The following is a 16,015-nucleotide window of genomic DNA, read 5'->3' as shown; positions in this document are numbered from 1 at the left end:
TTGAGGAGCCAGAACTCTTGCTGGTTGGTAGGAGATCAAATCAATTTCTAACCTTTATATTTATTTAATTTTGTTTGATGGATATTCTGTCTTTATGCATTAAATATACCATAAAACATGATAGACGCTTAATTACTTTCTAAGTGGGCTAACTCATCAAATCAGCAGCAGATGAAATCCTTATTTTCTTCACTGTATGTCTTCCTCATCTGACACACATGATTCAACTCAGCAGCTCATTATAAGAGACCTGAGACAGATGAAGGAGACAGTCGACTAGAGGTCCTCCCGGACTGCGTTGAGAACCACTGGTACAGTCAATCACAATATCCTTATATAACAACTGAAATGTCTATTAGTACATTAATCCCTAAAGCACAATGGTAAAATGTGTGTGCTTATTAACAACTGATGAATTGCTGTTATAAAGTGTGTTCCAGTGTGCATAGCGCCATACAATCAACTTTTAATCAACTTGGTCTAACTCTCACAATTGCACAAAATAAATGTAAAGGTACATTCACATTATAAGCAACTAGCAGTAGCAGAGCGACACGATCTCATTGATTTCAATGGAAGCTCGGTGGCATCCGGCGACAGTGACCATTGGCGACTGGATGGGCGTGTCCAGTCGCGCGACAAAGTCGAAAAATGTTTAACTTTATGCAAATTATGAGCAACGTTCGGGAGCGACTACAAATGAGATTGAAGCAGTGGAGTTCACGTCATCCGTCTCTCGTCAGTTACTGGAGTGGATGTTATACATGTCAGGACTCTGCCTTGAGGTCTTGTGTTATATTTGTATTTTGTCATGGTGGCAGAGTTCTGGCAGTCCCTGGCCTTGTGTGGAGGTTCATGCCTTGTTTTTGTGTTTGGCATGTGCCTCCGGTGTCTTGTCATTTGTCCCCGCCCCCTTGTCCTCCTGCTTATTGTTAATTATTACTTATTCCCGTCACCTGTTCCCTCCTCGTTATCTTGTTTAGTTTCTCTTATATAATGTTCTCTTGTCCTTGTTTCTGTGCAGGTTCATTTTGTATTGTTCGTGTGGTCTAGTCGTTTGTATTCCAGTCTAGTATCTAGTAGAGTTTTATTGTCAAGTCAAGTCAAGTGTTTTGTGTCTGTCTATACTGTTTGCCCCCACGTGGGCCTTTGTTTTGTGTTAGTTAATAAAGTGTTTTCAGTTCACCTCTGACATCGTCTGCATTTGGGTTCTCCCCTGCAAATCCCTAACAATACATTTGTTTATGACAACCAGATATAGAAACGCCTCTTTAGAAATTCAATTCAATTTTATTTATATAGCGCTTTTCACAAAAGTCAATTGTTTCAAAGCAGCTTTACATAAATAGAAGCAGTGAAAAGCACAGAAAAACGACAGATAGCACAACAAAATACATGATAGCATAAGCAGTTAAATTTGCTGCGGCTATGACTCAATATTATAAGTGCACGTATTACTAAAGTAACGTCTAGAAGAGGAAGCTAAGTAAAGCCCAAAAAGGCTGCCTCCCCGGGGTGAAAAACCCCCTAGGAGAAAAAAAAACGGGCTTTTATCCGAGGAAAAATAATTCCTAGGAGGGAAAAACCCTTGGGAGAACGGATAAAGAGATTTAGCGGAGATTAAAGGAACAGTATGTAGGATTGTGGCCAAAACTGGTATTGCAATCACAAAACGTGTGGCTGAAACTGGTGCTGCAATCACACAGCTGGTGGCCAATATACCAAACGACAACATAAACGTCAGTTGAGGGCTGCAACTCCACTTTTTAAATGACAATATCCTGGCCGGACTGCTGTTGTCAGTGATATAAGTATTTGAAATGAAAAGGATTTCTTAATGTCTAGTGACATTTCAGGGCCATTTAATGATTAATTGATATAAATTTCTTACATACTGTTCCTTTAAGCGGTTCTGCCGGTGATCGTTGGTCAGGCATCAGCTGGGCATCACGTTGAAGGACGGCCAGTAGATCAGAGGTGTGCCGACTTTCACATCTACCGGGACTGGGTCTGTTTGTCTCGTTGTCCTCGGGTCGAGGATGAGACAGGGAGAGAAAAACAAAATCGTATTAGCATAGCGGCCGTTCATATGTATTGAAGTGTCACACAGTGATGTGGTTTAACTCAGCTTAGTTCCAGACAGACTAACTATTGCAGCATAATTATATTATCCACAGTTGAGGATTACCATTTACAGGACCAGGAGAAAACAACATTGCAACCCGACCATACGTGCTAACCCGTTTGACTAAGGCCGGAAGCCCCACTGTCTTTAATGCAGGTTCAGTGGCAAACGGGTATGTATGGCATACTATTCACAAGACACACGAAAGCGCGAAAAACGCAACCCGACCATACATACCAACCCGTTTGACTAAGGCTGGAGGCCCCACTGTCGTAGTTAATGCAGGTTCAGTGGCAAACGGGTCTGTATGGCATACTATTCACAAGACTTACGATAGCGCCAAAATCGCAACCCAACCATACGTGCCAAACCGTTTGACTAAGGCCGGAAGCCCCACTGTCGTCGTAAAAGTTGTATTTTGGGACAGACTCGAGCGTCACGCCGGAAATAGGAAGAGAAGTTCCCATCAGTGTGAACTCCTCCCTTCCGTCATCTGATTGGTCTGATTTGTCTTTCGCAAAGACTTCTGGGTTGGTAAAGTGTCCAAAGCCTGCTGCAGTACGGGCTTCGCCAAGACCGCATCAAGGGTTCAAAGGGGGCGCTGATGAGCACACTTTGGAGCGTAAAAATGACAGATGGGACACTCTACGGACTCGTAGACTAAGGGTGTTTTCACATATACACTGTTTAGGTCGGCCCAAATGACGTGTCGCTCCGAGTACGGTGCGTTTGGGTCAGTGTGAACACAACAGCCTCACTCGGGTGCGCACTAAACAGCCGCTCCGAGACCGCTCTAAACAGGTGGTCTCGGAGCGGCTGTTGCCGAACTCTGGGGCGAGCGACCCACCTGTGGTGTGAACACTGCTGGACCTCGGGCCGAACCAAATACAGGAAGTTCTCCACATGTTTGAGCCACTGGGCTTTCGTTGTGACGTGAGCCGGGTGTTATATTGTGGGTTAACAACAAACAAGCCAATCCTGGTCCGTTGCATAGAGATTCGCTGTCTCCTTTACGTTTGAGCTGATGATTTTATAAATGCATAGCTGTCCTCCACACACAAATAGTGACATTACGGGCTTTTAGCAAATGGCTCCGTGTGAAAGGCTTTAATAGAACAGCTACGCAATTTCGCGTTAAAGCAAAGAAACTTCGCAAAGACGTACAATGTTTATCTCCACATCTTGATAGCTGCGCTCTCACTGTCAAGCTGGTTGTCGTGGAAACGTGGGGGTTGTCATGAGATGGTAAGAGCTGTCAGAGACCAATGACAGCGCTGACCGTTGTCACATGGTGTACGGTGCGGCATTTCGAGTAAAGCAAAAAATATATATATGTGAACACGGACCGCACTAACTGAAAAATGATACAATGTATTTTGGTGCGCTCCGAGGCCGCACCACGGTGCGCACCAACATATGTGAAAACAACCTAAGTGAGCATGCGCAATTTAAGGCCACAAGACCTAGAGGTTAACATGAAGTGCGCCATTTGGGACAGGGCCAAAGTTGCTTATAATGTGAATGTATCTTAAGAAAGAAACTTTTTTTTTTTTACTTTTCCCTTCTAGGACTGTCCTAGTAGGACATGATGATGTACATAAATTAATGCCAAAACAGTTTATCTGAAAGACATCTGATTCTTTTTATCTCTGATTTTACAGCTGATGTCAAATAGTTTTTGAGCAGAAGATGTTTTGGAGATTTCATTCACATAATATAACAGCTGCCCGCAGAGCTGATCCTGACCTCCCTGGGGCCATAAGCAAAATTCTGCTAACGGGCCCTCCTACCTGACCCGTGAGCAATGGTACCTGACCCGGGCCGTGAGCCATGACCCGTGAGCTTTGCAACACATTCACACTTGACACCCCACTGCTCTCACTACATACAAAATATGGTTACTACTATAAATCACACTCTTAATATTTATATTTTAAGTAGTGAAAAGTGAATTCTTGATATCAAAAATCCATATCATGTGAATGTATAAAAGCTAAAATGGCTTGCCATACTGTATAAATGTTTATAGTATGCATAAGAGCAACACTTGATCCCTGATGGTTATTATTTACTGAGGGATGTGCATTCATTTTGACCTGGCTGGCATTATAACCATTCCAATGTAAATCCATTGGTTTCCATATTGCATTAACGTTGTCATTTAGGAGTGTTATCACACTATTTTTGTTATGGTCCCCACACAGATGTTGCTGCTGGAAAGCACGTGTCATTTTGTGCACGATTGCACGCGCATATGAACGCAAATTCGCACGCGGCGCGGTTATCGAATTGCCCTTGGGCGTTTATTCACACGAATATTCACGCAATAAATTGTTGTGTGACAGACAGGATAAGAGATGCACTGGCAAATCTACACAGCTAATTTAGCAAGTCAGATAGAGAGAGACAGAATCACATAACATCAACTTAACTTTACGGTTTGCTCTTGCTGACATGACATCAAACTTGAAGAGAGCACAAGTTTACCTGATTGCTGTTCTCGCTTTTAACTCTTTTAACTCTTTTTTGTCATCTCAGTAAACAGTAACACGCGCTGTAAAATGAGTCAGGGGAAGGCGGGGCCCTACGCAGCCTGCGTACACAGCAAAATCACTGGTGTTAAAATAACACCCACAGTGTCAAATTTAACACTGGCAAAGTGTGTATATGTGTCCACACTACACTGTGTTAATTTAGTCAAAAGTGTAGTGTTAATTTAACAACACCCATTATATGTTAATTTAACACTCAATATTGTTAAATTTTACACTTTGTTCAACACTATTCATTGTTGTTTCCACACTACACTGGTGCTGGCACAGAAATACAGTGTTAAAAATTAACACTCCTAATTTAAGGTCAACACCAGTGTAGTGTGAATTCGGTGACCGTGATTTTGCCAAGTAGGGAGTGTTCCTGGATTAACATCTCTTTGTTGATCCTGGATCCACATTTCAATCAACCAATCACAGCCCTCTGATGTCATCAGTGTGTGCCTACCCAAACCATCACCGATTGACCACATGTGGATTCCCTCCATTTTCCACCCCAGCAGGCTAAAAGAGGTAAGATATTACATCGATCCTGTTGAATTTGACCCAAAAATGAAATTTTGTAAAAGCATTTATCGCAAAAATCATGCAATTCAACTGAATAAATATAATTTCAGCATTTTTGTGACCAAAAGCATCGTGTACAAAAACTGATTTTGCTTATGATCTACTGTTAATTATTACAACGTTTAAGGAGATTATATTAAAATATTTTTTTAAACTATTGTTAGACTGCATTTTTGCCTTTTCTGTTTAAACGAGCTGTTGGCTGTATTAAGGAGTTTCAAAATTAAAGTTTGTGTATGTTGGCATTGATCCCATTAGAATAATTTCAAAACAGTCGAAAAGTGTTACTTTTTATATGGTACAGTCTGAAATAACAAAAAATTGTATTTTGAATCATTTCAATATAGTCTAAATTCCTGCACCATAATAATTTCTGTTTAAATTTTCTGTTTAAATTCGCTGATGTTGATCCTGGACCATCATAATAATTTTTGTTTAAATTCGCTAATGTTGATCCTGCACCATAGTAATCATTTCTGTTTTTATTCGTTTATGTTGATCCTGGACCATCATAATCATTTCTGTTTAAATTCGCTGATGTTGATCCTGGACCATCATAATCATTTCTGTTTAAATTCGCTTATGTTGATCCTGGACCACCATAATAATTTCTGTTTAAATTCGCTTATGTTGATCCTGCACCACCATCGTAATAATTTCTGTTTAAATTCGGTGATGTTGATCCTGGACCATCATAATCATTTCTGTTTAAATTCGTTTATGTTGATCCTGGACCATCATAATAATTTCTGTGTAAATTCGCTGATGTTGATCATGGACCATCATAATCATTTCTGTTTAAATTCGCTGGTGTTGATCCTGGACCATCGTAATAATTTCTGTTTAAATTCGCTGATGTTGATCCTGGACCATCATAATCATTTCTGTTTAAATTCGGTGATGTTGATCATGGACCATCATAATCATTTCTGTTTAAATTCGGTGATGTTGATCCTGGACCATCATAATCATTTTTGCTTAAATTCGCTGATGTTGATCCTGGACCATCATAATAATTTATGTTTAAATTCGCTTATGTTGATCCTGGACCACCATAATAATTTCTGTTTAAATTCGCTTATGTTGATCCTGCACCACCATCGTAATAATTTCTGTTTAAATTCGGTGATGTTGATCCTGGACCATCATAATCATTTTTGTTTAAATTCGCTGATGTTGATCATGGACCATCATAATAATTTCTGTTTAAATTCGCTTATGTTGATCCTGGACCACCATAATAATTTCTGTTTAAATTCGCTTATGTTGATCCTGCACCACCATCGTAATAATTTCTGTTTAAATTCGGTGATGTTGATCCTGGACCATCATAATCATTTCTGTTTAAATTCGGTGATGTTGATCCTGGACCATCATAATCATTTTTGCTTAAATTCGCTGATGTTGATCCTGGACCATCATAATAATTTATGTTTAAATTCGCTTATGTTGATCCTGGACCACCATAATAATTTCTGTTTAAATTCGCTTATGTTGATCCTGCACCACCATCGTAATAATTTCTGTTTAAATTCGGTGATGTTGATCCTGGACCATCATAATCATTTTTGTTTAAATTCGCTGATGTTGATCATGGACCATCATAATAATTTCTGTTTAAATTCGCTTATGTTGATCCTGGACCACCATAATAATTTCTGTTTAAATTCGCTTATGTTGATCCTGCACCACCATCGTAATAATTTCTGTTTAAATTCGGTGATGTTGATCCTGGACCATCATAATCATTTTTGTTTAAATTCGCTGATGTTGATCATGGACCATCATAATAATTTCTGTTTAAATTCGCTTATGTTGATCCTGGACCACCATAATAATTTCTGTTTAAATTCGCTTATGTTGATCCTGCACCACCATCGTAATAATTTCTGTTTAAATTCGGTGATGTTGATCCTGGACCATCATAATCATTTCTGTTTAAATTCGTTTATGTTGATCCTGGACCATCATAATAATTTCTGTGTAAATTCGCTGATGTTGATCATGGACCATCATAATCATTTCTGTTTAAATTCGCTGGTGTTGATCCTGGACCATCGTAATAATTTCTGTTTAAATTCGCTGATGTTGATCCTGGACCATCATAATCATTTCTGTTTAAATTCGGTGATGTTGATCCTGGACCATCATAATAATTTCTGTTTAAATTCGGTGATGTTGATCCTGGACCATCATAATAATTTCTGTTTAAATTCGCTGATGTTGATCCTGGACCATCATAATCATTTCTGTTTAAATTCGGTGATGTTGATCCTGGACCATCATAATAATTTCTGTTTAAATTCGGTGATGTTGATCCTGGACCATCATAATAATTTCTGTTTAAATTCGCTGATGTTGATCCTGGACCATCATAATCATTTCTGTTTAAATTCGCTGATGTTGATCCTGGACCATCATAATAATTTCTGTGTAAATTCGCTGATGTTGATCCTGGACCATCATAATCATTTCTGTTTAAATTCGGTGATGTTGATCCTGGACCATCATAATCATTTTTGCTTAAATTCGCTGATGTTGATCCTGGACCATCATAATAATTTCTGTTTAAATTCGCTGATGTTGATCCTGGACCATCATAATCATTTCTGTTTAAATTCGGTGATGTTGATCCTGGACCATCATAATAATTTCTGTTTAAATTCGGTGATGTTGATCCTGGACCATCATAATAATTTCTGTGTAAATTCGCTGATGTTGATCCTGGACCATCATAATAATTTCTGTTTAAATTCGGTGATGTTGATCCTGGACCATCATAATCATTTCTGTGTAAATTCGCTGATGTTGATCCTGGACCATCATAATAATTTCTGTTTAAATTCGGTGATGTTGATCCTGGACCATCATAATAATTTCTGTGTAAATTCGCTGATGTTGATCCTGGACCATCATAATAATTTCTGTTTAAATTCGGTGATGTTGATCCTGGACCATCATAATCATTTCTGTGTAAATTCGCTGATGTTGATCCTGGACCATCATAATAATTTCTGTTTAAATTCGCTGATGTTGATCCTGGACCATCATAATAATTTCTGTGTAAATTCGCTGATGTTGATCCTGGACCATCATAATAATTTCTTTTTAAATTCGCTAATGTTGATCCTGGACCACCATCATAATAATTTCTGTTTAAATTCGCTGATGTTGATCCTGGACCATCATAATCATTTCTGTTTAAATTCGCTTATGTTGATCCTGAACCATCATAATAATTTCTGTGTAAATTCGCTGATGTTGATCCTGGATCATCATAATCATTTCTTTTTAAATTTGCTAATGTTGATCCTGGACCACCATCATAATAATTTCTGATTTAAATTCGCTGATGTTGATCCTGGACCATCATAATAATTTCTTTTTAAATTCGCTAATGTTGATCCTGGACCACCATCATAATAATTTCTGTTTAAATTCGCTGATGTTGATCCTGGACCATCATAATAATTTCTGTTTAAATTCGCTTATGTTGATCCTGAACCATCATAATAATTTCTGTGTAAATTCGCTGATGTTGATCCTGGACCATCATAATCATTTCTTTTTAAATTTGCTAATGTTGATCCTGGACCACCATCATAATAATTTCTGATTTAAATTCGCTGATGTTGATCCTGGACCATCATAATAATTTCTGTTTAAATTCGCTTATGTTGATCCTGGACCATCATAATCATTTCTGTGTAAATTCGGTGATGTTGATCCTGGACCATCATAATAATATCTGTTTAAATTCGCTAATGTTGATCCTGGACCATCATAATCATTTCTGTTTAAATTCGCTAATGTTGATTCTGGACCATCATAATAATAAAAAACAGGATACGAGCAATACAAGCATATGTTGTGTTTTGGTGCTGGTATGCTGGTGACCACCAGCTAACCCGCACAAAACCAGCATGGACCAGCATGGGAATGATGCTGGTCTATGCAGTTTTTTTAGCAGAGAATACAATGTTGTGGTCCAAATTGATTGACAAGGTACTATTTTTTTTGTATGTGCATTTCAGCTGTCTTCCATGATGGAGGAGTTTATCAAAAAGACTGTAGAAAATGAGGAGAGGAGAAAAATAAGACTGAGAAACATACAACTCAAAGTGCATGTTCTAAAACCAGATGACCCAGAAGAGAACCTTATCAAAGAATGCATTAACAAAGAACACAAACAAACATTCAGGACCACAAATTGTTCTAGTTTACAAGACCAAAAAAGAGGATATAATATTTTCCGTTGCAGAAGATCTGGAAACGTTTTTGAAAGAAGTCACAGAACTGTGGGATGTAAAGCATACATTTCATTTAAAATAAGACATGATTGGAAAGGACACAAAATTGTTGTGCAGAGAATATTTAACCAACACAATGGGCATGATATTTCTGAAGAAGATGGTCATTTTCAGCAAATTAACCCTCAGTTAGTGGAGCAGATTAAGAAGTGGATCACATTAGGGGTAAAACCAGATGTCATCCTTCTTCAAGCTAATGAGTGGTCAAAAGCCAAAGGAGCAGCTAATTATCATTCCAGAGAATACTTTGTTACACCAGAAGACATACATAATATCCGTACTAGCATGCTTCGAGGGAAACACCTAGATAAAGATGATTGTAAGAGTACAGACAAGCTATTAACTGGTCCTTTCAAAGATGATGTCATATTTTATCAGCCACTGGGTAAGGATCAGGACCTTATTATTGTTCTCCAGACTGAGTTCATGAGAAAAGACTTACAAGACTATGGGAGTAACATTTTGTTTTTTGATGCTACACACTGTGTGAATCAATATTCCTTTCCACTCTATACATTGCTTGTGAGAGATGACCATGGTCATGGTGTTCCTGTTGCATACATAATAACGAGCAGGGAGACCCAAGAAACCCTTAAGCTTGCACTTCAGAGGCTACGACCTGTGTTCCCTAAGCCGCCAAGGTAATTTATTAAGTCATCAATTGCCGCTTCTTAAGTTATTTTATATCAGCAGTGTTAAACAAGGTAACCTAATTTTCTTTTTTTTATTGAAGGTGCTTCATGGTTGACAAAGACATGAGTGAAATTAATGCTTTGAATGAAGTTTTCCCTGAATCTGATGTTCTTCTCTGCTGGTACCATGTACTTCAGGTAATTGAAATTTTGTAATCAGAAAATGTTCGTTTTACTTTCACAGTCATTTTACAGTCATTTAAAGAAGGGTCAATACATAAATAAATCAAAATACTTGCATAAAACATTACGTTGTCATTTACAGGCTGTCGTTCGGTGGTTGATGAAGACCGAATCTGGTGTTACTGGGCCACACTTCTCAAATACCCGGAGAGAAATTCTAGATTTCTTTAAAAAAATGAAAGCTTGTGCAACGGTATTTATATTCAAATTGATGAATTATGTAGATATACACAATTTTGGTTTTATTAGAATTTTATTAGTTTATGCACTTTTCATTATTATTTGTGCACGTTTCAGCAATAACAACATACAGTAAACAAAAAACTTTCGTGGAACAAACGTAACCTTCGGTAAACCCTGCAAAGAATAAAATGAATAAAATAGTCCTTTTAGAGTAGTTTATTTCTGATAACAGCATAAGCAAAATGATAAGCAAAATAAACAAAACATAGATTGCCTTAGTTCAAATCATAGATAAAGCATATCAAAAACCACTATTATCTAACCCTACTGTGTAAATGTTTACTATATAATGTATACAATCCAAACCTCCCATCAAATAGCGGTAATCAATGATCACAGTCTTCCCTCGTCTTTAGGAAACCAAAACATTTGTTATTTTCGCAAGATATTTGTTCAAAAGTTCAGTTTTGCAACTAGTTAGACCAGCAAACAAACAGAGACTGGAAATTAAGTTCCACTCAGACGCGTAATTGCGTCACGTGCGTCTGATGAAACCAATCTATAGAGTAGGGTAGAGCAGGGGCGAAAGTACAATTTTTCAGAAAATTTTATTTTTAAAAATAAATTTATAGACAGAGATATATTTTTGCTGTGGCCAGTATATCACAAGTGTGGTCTATCAATACCAGGTGGAATTTTGAACACATGTAAAACGACTTCAGTATAATTTCACTTTGAACAGAAGTAGTGAATTGTTACTTTTGACCCTGACAGCAGCGACGAAAGTAACACACAGGTGGGTCAAAGTAACACAGAAAAGCAAGAAAGATTTTTGTTTTTAGTAAATATACATGACTATGACCTTGTTAATATGTAACTGCAAACATATTTTGTTGTTTATCTTTGAAAAAAATAATTAAATTTCATTTTAAATTTCAGTTATATCAAATGTTTCAAAAGCAACCTAACAGTACAAACTTGAATTGTTGAGAATAAAAAAAAGTAAACAGTATGAACACTATGAAAATGAAATTAAATCAAATTAGAATAATATAAACTTTATAAACATAATGCAACAGCATTAAAGGAAAACACCACCGTTTTTCAATATTTTACTATGTTCTTAACTCAACTTAGACAAAGTAATACATACCAATCTTTTTTGAATGTGTGCTTTTAATCTTTGTACAGGGCCCTGTGAATGTGTTAGCATTTAGCCTAGCCCCATTCATTACTATGGCTCCAAACAGGGATGAATTTAGAAGCCGCCAAATACTTCCATGTTTTCGATATTTAAAGACCGTTACATGTGTAGTTATACGAGTAAGTATGGTGGCACAAAATAAAACGTTTGTTTGGAGCCATAGGAATGAATGGGGCTAGGCTAAATGCTAACATATTCAAGAAACGTTGTACAAAGATTAAAAGTGCACACATTGAAAAAGATAGGTATGTATTAATTCATCCAAGTTAAGGTAGGAACATAGTAAAATATTGAAAAACGGTGGTGTTTTCCTTTAACAGCGGAACAAAAGTTACAAGTGTTATTGTGTCTCGACATGAACTCCTGACATTTAAACACGATTAACTTTTTTTAAACTCGGAAAAGGCAAACTTCAGGATGTGTTAGAGCACTAAATAACCAGTAGATTTATCAGTTATGTGACATATGAAATCAGAAACACAATGTGTTATAAATGTGCGCAAAACAGTGATGAAATAACTCAATATTTTTCAGCTCCGTCAAGTGTTGTGTGCTAAAGATGCTGTCATAGTTTGGAATGCAAATGTTATCCGGGCTCTAAGAAAATCACTTTGTTACTTTCATCCCGCGTTACTTTCATCCCAGTTCCCCCCTATATATACTTCATGACAGTTCAAAAGGTCATACAAAACAGTAGAGAGATATGGGGAAAAATAGTGTTGCTGTTAATATTAAGTGTTTGTTTGCTTGTAGACACAATATGTTTTCTTTCATTGCAGAAGACTGACTTTGAAAGGGTTGCAAAAAAATTTCTTAGCAACTTTTCTCACTACCAAGAGGTTTGCAAGTACTTCCAGAGGTACTGGGAACCAATAAGTCAAAGATGGGCTGATTTTGGTCGTTGTTATAACCATGGGAATTCAGAGACCAACAATTTAATAGAAAGGTAATTTTGATCAGCAAATGCTTAAGTTAAAATATTTGAGTAACACTTTACAATAAGGTTGTATTAGTAAACATTAGTAAATGCAACAACTAACATGAACAAACAATGAACAATAAAGTTTTTAGGCATGTATTAATTTATTAATGTTAGTTAATGTCAATAAAGATATTCATATTACCGGTAGTTCATAATCCATTAACTAATGTTTAATTTTTAATAATACATGTATATTAGTAAATGCTAATATTAAAATGAACGAAGATTATTAAATGCTGTAGAAGTATTGTTTATTGATAGTTCATGTTAGCTAATGCATTAATTAACACATACAACCTTATTGTAAAGTGTTACCAATATTTTTTTACAATTCTGCAGACAACAAAATAAAATTGTATTCAGTTGGTACCCTATAGGAAGCTGCATAATAAAATAAATAACATTGAATATAATTAAAGGTGCAGTGTGTAATTTTTAGAAGGATCTCTTGACAGAAATGAAAAATAATATCCAAAACTATATTATCAGGGGTGCATAAAGACCTTTCATAATGAACCGTTATGTTTTTATTACCACAGAATGAGACATTTTTATCTACATACCGAGGGTCCCCTTAACATGGAAGTCGCCATTTTGTGCCACCATGTTTCTACAGAAGCCCTTAATGGACAAACTTTTTTACCAAGTTGTCTCCGAAGATGACATGTTTGTACAGTGGTTGCTACCATAGCATCTCTATGCGTTTCAAAAGCGAGGGGTGAGCAGTGAGTGGAGCCATTGGTTGCAATTCGCAAACGCACCACTAGATACCGCAATAATTTACACACTGCACCTTTAATAGGAAATATATAGTTTACTTTTATTCAGCTATTAGTGACCCATGTAATCTTGTGGTTGTTTTCACGTCTGTTAAAAGTATCTTACCTTCCTGTTTATGGGATTTTTGTCTATTCTTTCTTACTAAAGTCTTCCAGTTCTGTAAGATTCCTGCGCCATCTTGCACTCATTGTTCATTTGAGGTCTATTCACAGATTTTTAATGATGTATAGGTCAGAAGACTGTGAGGGACATGACAAAACCTTCAGCTTGTGCCTCTTGAGGTAGTCCATCATGGATTTTGAGTTGTGTTTAGGATCATTATCCATTTCTAGAAGCTCTCCTTTTTTTAACTTCCGCTTTTTTAAAGATGATGTTATGTTTGCTTCAAGAATTTGTTAGAATTTAATTGAATCCATTCTTCTCTCAACACGTGAAATGTTCCCTGTGCCATTGGCTTGCAATAAAACCCAAAAGCATGAGAAATACCCCCATGCTTTACAGTTGGACAGGTGTTCTTTTCAGTAAAGTCTGTGCCATTAGTTTTCCAAACATACCTTTACTCGTGGCAAAAAAGTGCTATTTTCACCTTATCGTTCCACAGGACCTTTATCAAAAATGCATCATGCATTTGGACGCTGATTTTTGATGTGAGGGCGCAGAAGACATTTTTTTCTGATGACCCTTCCATGAAGGCCATTTTTGCGCAGGTGTCGCTGCACAGTTTAACAGTGCACCACAACTCCGGAGTCTGACCAATGTTTTGTAGGTCTTTTGCAGTCTAAACAAGGTTCTGACTTGCTTTTCTAGCAATCAAAGCAGTTCCTTCTAATATTTTTCTCAGGCTTCCAGACCTTATCTTAACCACACTATTTCTGTTAACTGCTATTTCTTAATTACAATCCAAACTGAGGAATTTGGTACCTGAAAAGCTTTGCAATCTTCTTACAGACTTCCTTTTCTTTGTTGGCGTCAATCATTTTCATATACAGAGTGCCAGGCAACTGCTTAGAGGAACTGATTCTTGGGACTGGATTAGAGAAGCCTGTCTATTAATAAATTTAAAATTTGCATTGCCTGGCCTTTCCTAATAATGACTGTGATCAAGCCATGACCCTTTTGGGCCAAATAAGGTCTGATACCTTGGTCAAAGTTTTTTGAGAGCTCAAATCTCATGGGGTTCCCATTCTTTTGCAAGGTGCTGTTTTACTTTTTCACCCTAAAATCCCAGAAAACTACAAGAATAGACTAATATTGCTAATATTATACTACAGTGTTCTTCAACCCTGGTCCTGGAGGACCCCCTTCCAGAAAGTTTTAGATGTAGTCTTACTTAAAACACCTGAACCAACTCATCAGCCTCCTTCCAGAATGTCTCCCTAACAAGCTGGTAAGTTAAAACAGGTGTGTTGATTAAGGAGAGATCTTAAACATTCTGGAAGGGGGTCCTCCAGGACCAGGGTTGAAGAACACCGTTATACTATATTGACTAATATTGAGTGTTTAATGTTTAACTTCATGCCTTTTGGAGATCATTTCATCTTCCACTCACTTAACTGTTCACATTAACAGAATTTTCCAGAGGTGCCCAAACTTTTGCATGCCACTGTAATTATACATTTGTTCTTAAATTTTTTCTTTTATTTAGGTTTTTTCATCGACTGAAATACCAGTTCTTATCCGGTATAAGAAATCGACGTTTAGATGACTTGCTTGATGTCCTCCTTCGCAAGACGGAGACTTACTTTCAGGTGATAAAACACCTGCAGTCAGCTGGAAGAATGCCAAACTCTGTTGCCATGAAGTCAGAGGAAACATTTAATAAGGCAACAGGAATGCTGGAAAAAGGCTGGTCTGACAACATAACAAGACAATCTTCAGAAATATACATGTATAATGTGCCATCTGAACAAGACCCCTCACTTTTCTATAGGACCTGCCCCGCGGAGTGCTTCTGCAGTTGCCCTGTTGGTTTGAGAGGTCAAAAATGCAAACATTTGGTTTTTCTAGATGTACTTAACGAAAAGGATGATGCGGCATTCCCTAAACTTGCTCTTCAGCTGGAAGCTCATGTGAAAGCTTTACAAGAAAAAGCTCACTTCAATGTCCATTGCGACATAAAGATGGAAATCAGTGTGGAAAGTCTCTGTGGAAGAGGAACATACCATGCATCTTTGAAAACCTATTCTTGTACGTGTTGCACCTTCTCCTATCATGGTATATGTCCCTGTCTTATTTTAGCACAACAGCTGTTTGGAATGACTGATAATGAAAAAAGGTGCTGTTCTGTTAATCAAAATGTTGATTCTGATTTAGATTTTGAGCAACAAGACAGAAGTTCTGACTTCCAGAAACTAGAAGACATTCTTGAAATAGTCAAAATGTGGCAGACGGTTCCAGAGAACATTAAGAAGCAAATAAATGATCTTTATGTTAACGT

General features: G+C 37.2%; 1 protein-coding gene across 1 annotated transcript; it reads left to right on the top strand.

Moving 5' to 3' along the window:
* Positions 1-9,223: 9,223 nt before the first annotated feature.
* Positions 9,224-15,837, top strand: LOC135782910 (uncharacterized). The gene is made up of 7 exons (XM_073812022.1): positions 9,224-10,195; positions 10,288-10,384; positions 10,512-10,622; positions 12,596-12,762; positions 15,224-15,427; positions 15,509-15,647; positions 15,817-15,837. The coding sequence occupies exons 1-7, from the start codon at positions 9,288-9,290 to the stop codon at positions 15,835-15,837; spliced, it is 1,647 nt and encodes a 548-aa protein (XP_073668123.1). The 5' UTR covers positions 9,224-9,287.
* The last annotated feature ends 178 nt before the right edge of the window (positions 15,838-16,015 follow it).

The sequence above is a fragment of the Paramisgurnus dabryanus genome, chromosome 15 (assembly GCF_030506205.2).
Source record: "Paramisgurnus dabryanus chromosome 15, PD_genome_1.1, whole genome shotgun sequence".
Lineage (NCBI taxonomy): Eukaryota > Metazoa > Chordata > Actinopteri > Cypriniformes > Cobitidae > Paramisgurnus > Paramisgurnus dabryanus.
This window is presented reverse-complemented; position numbering and strand designations above follow the sequence as displayed.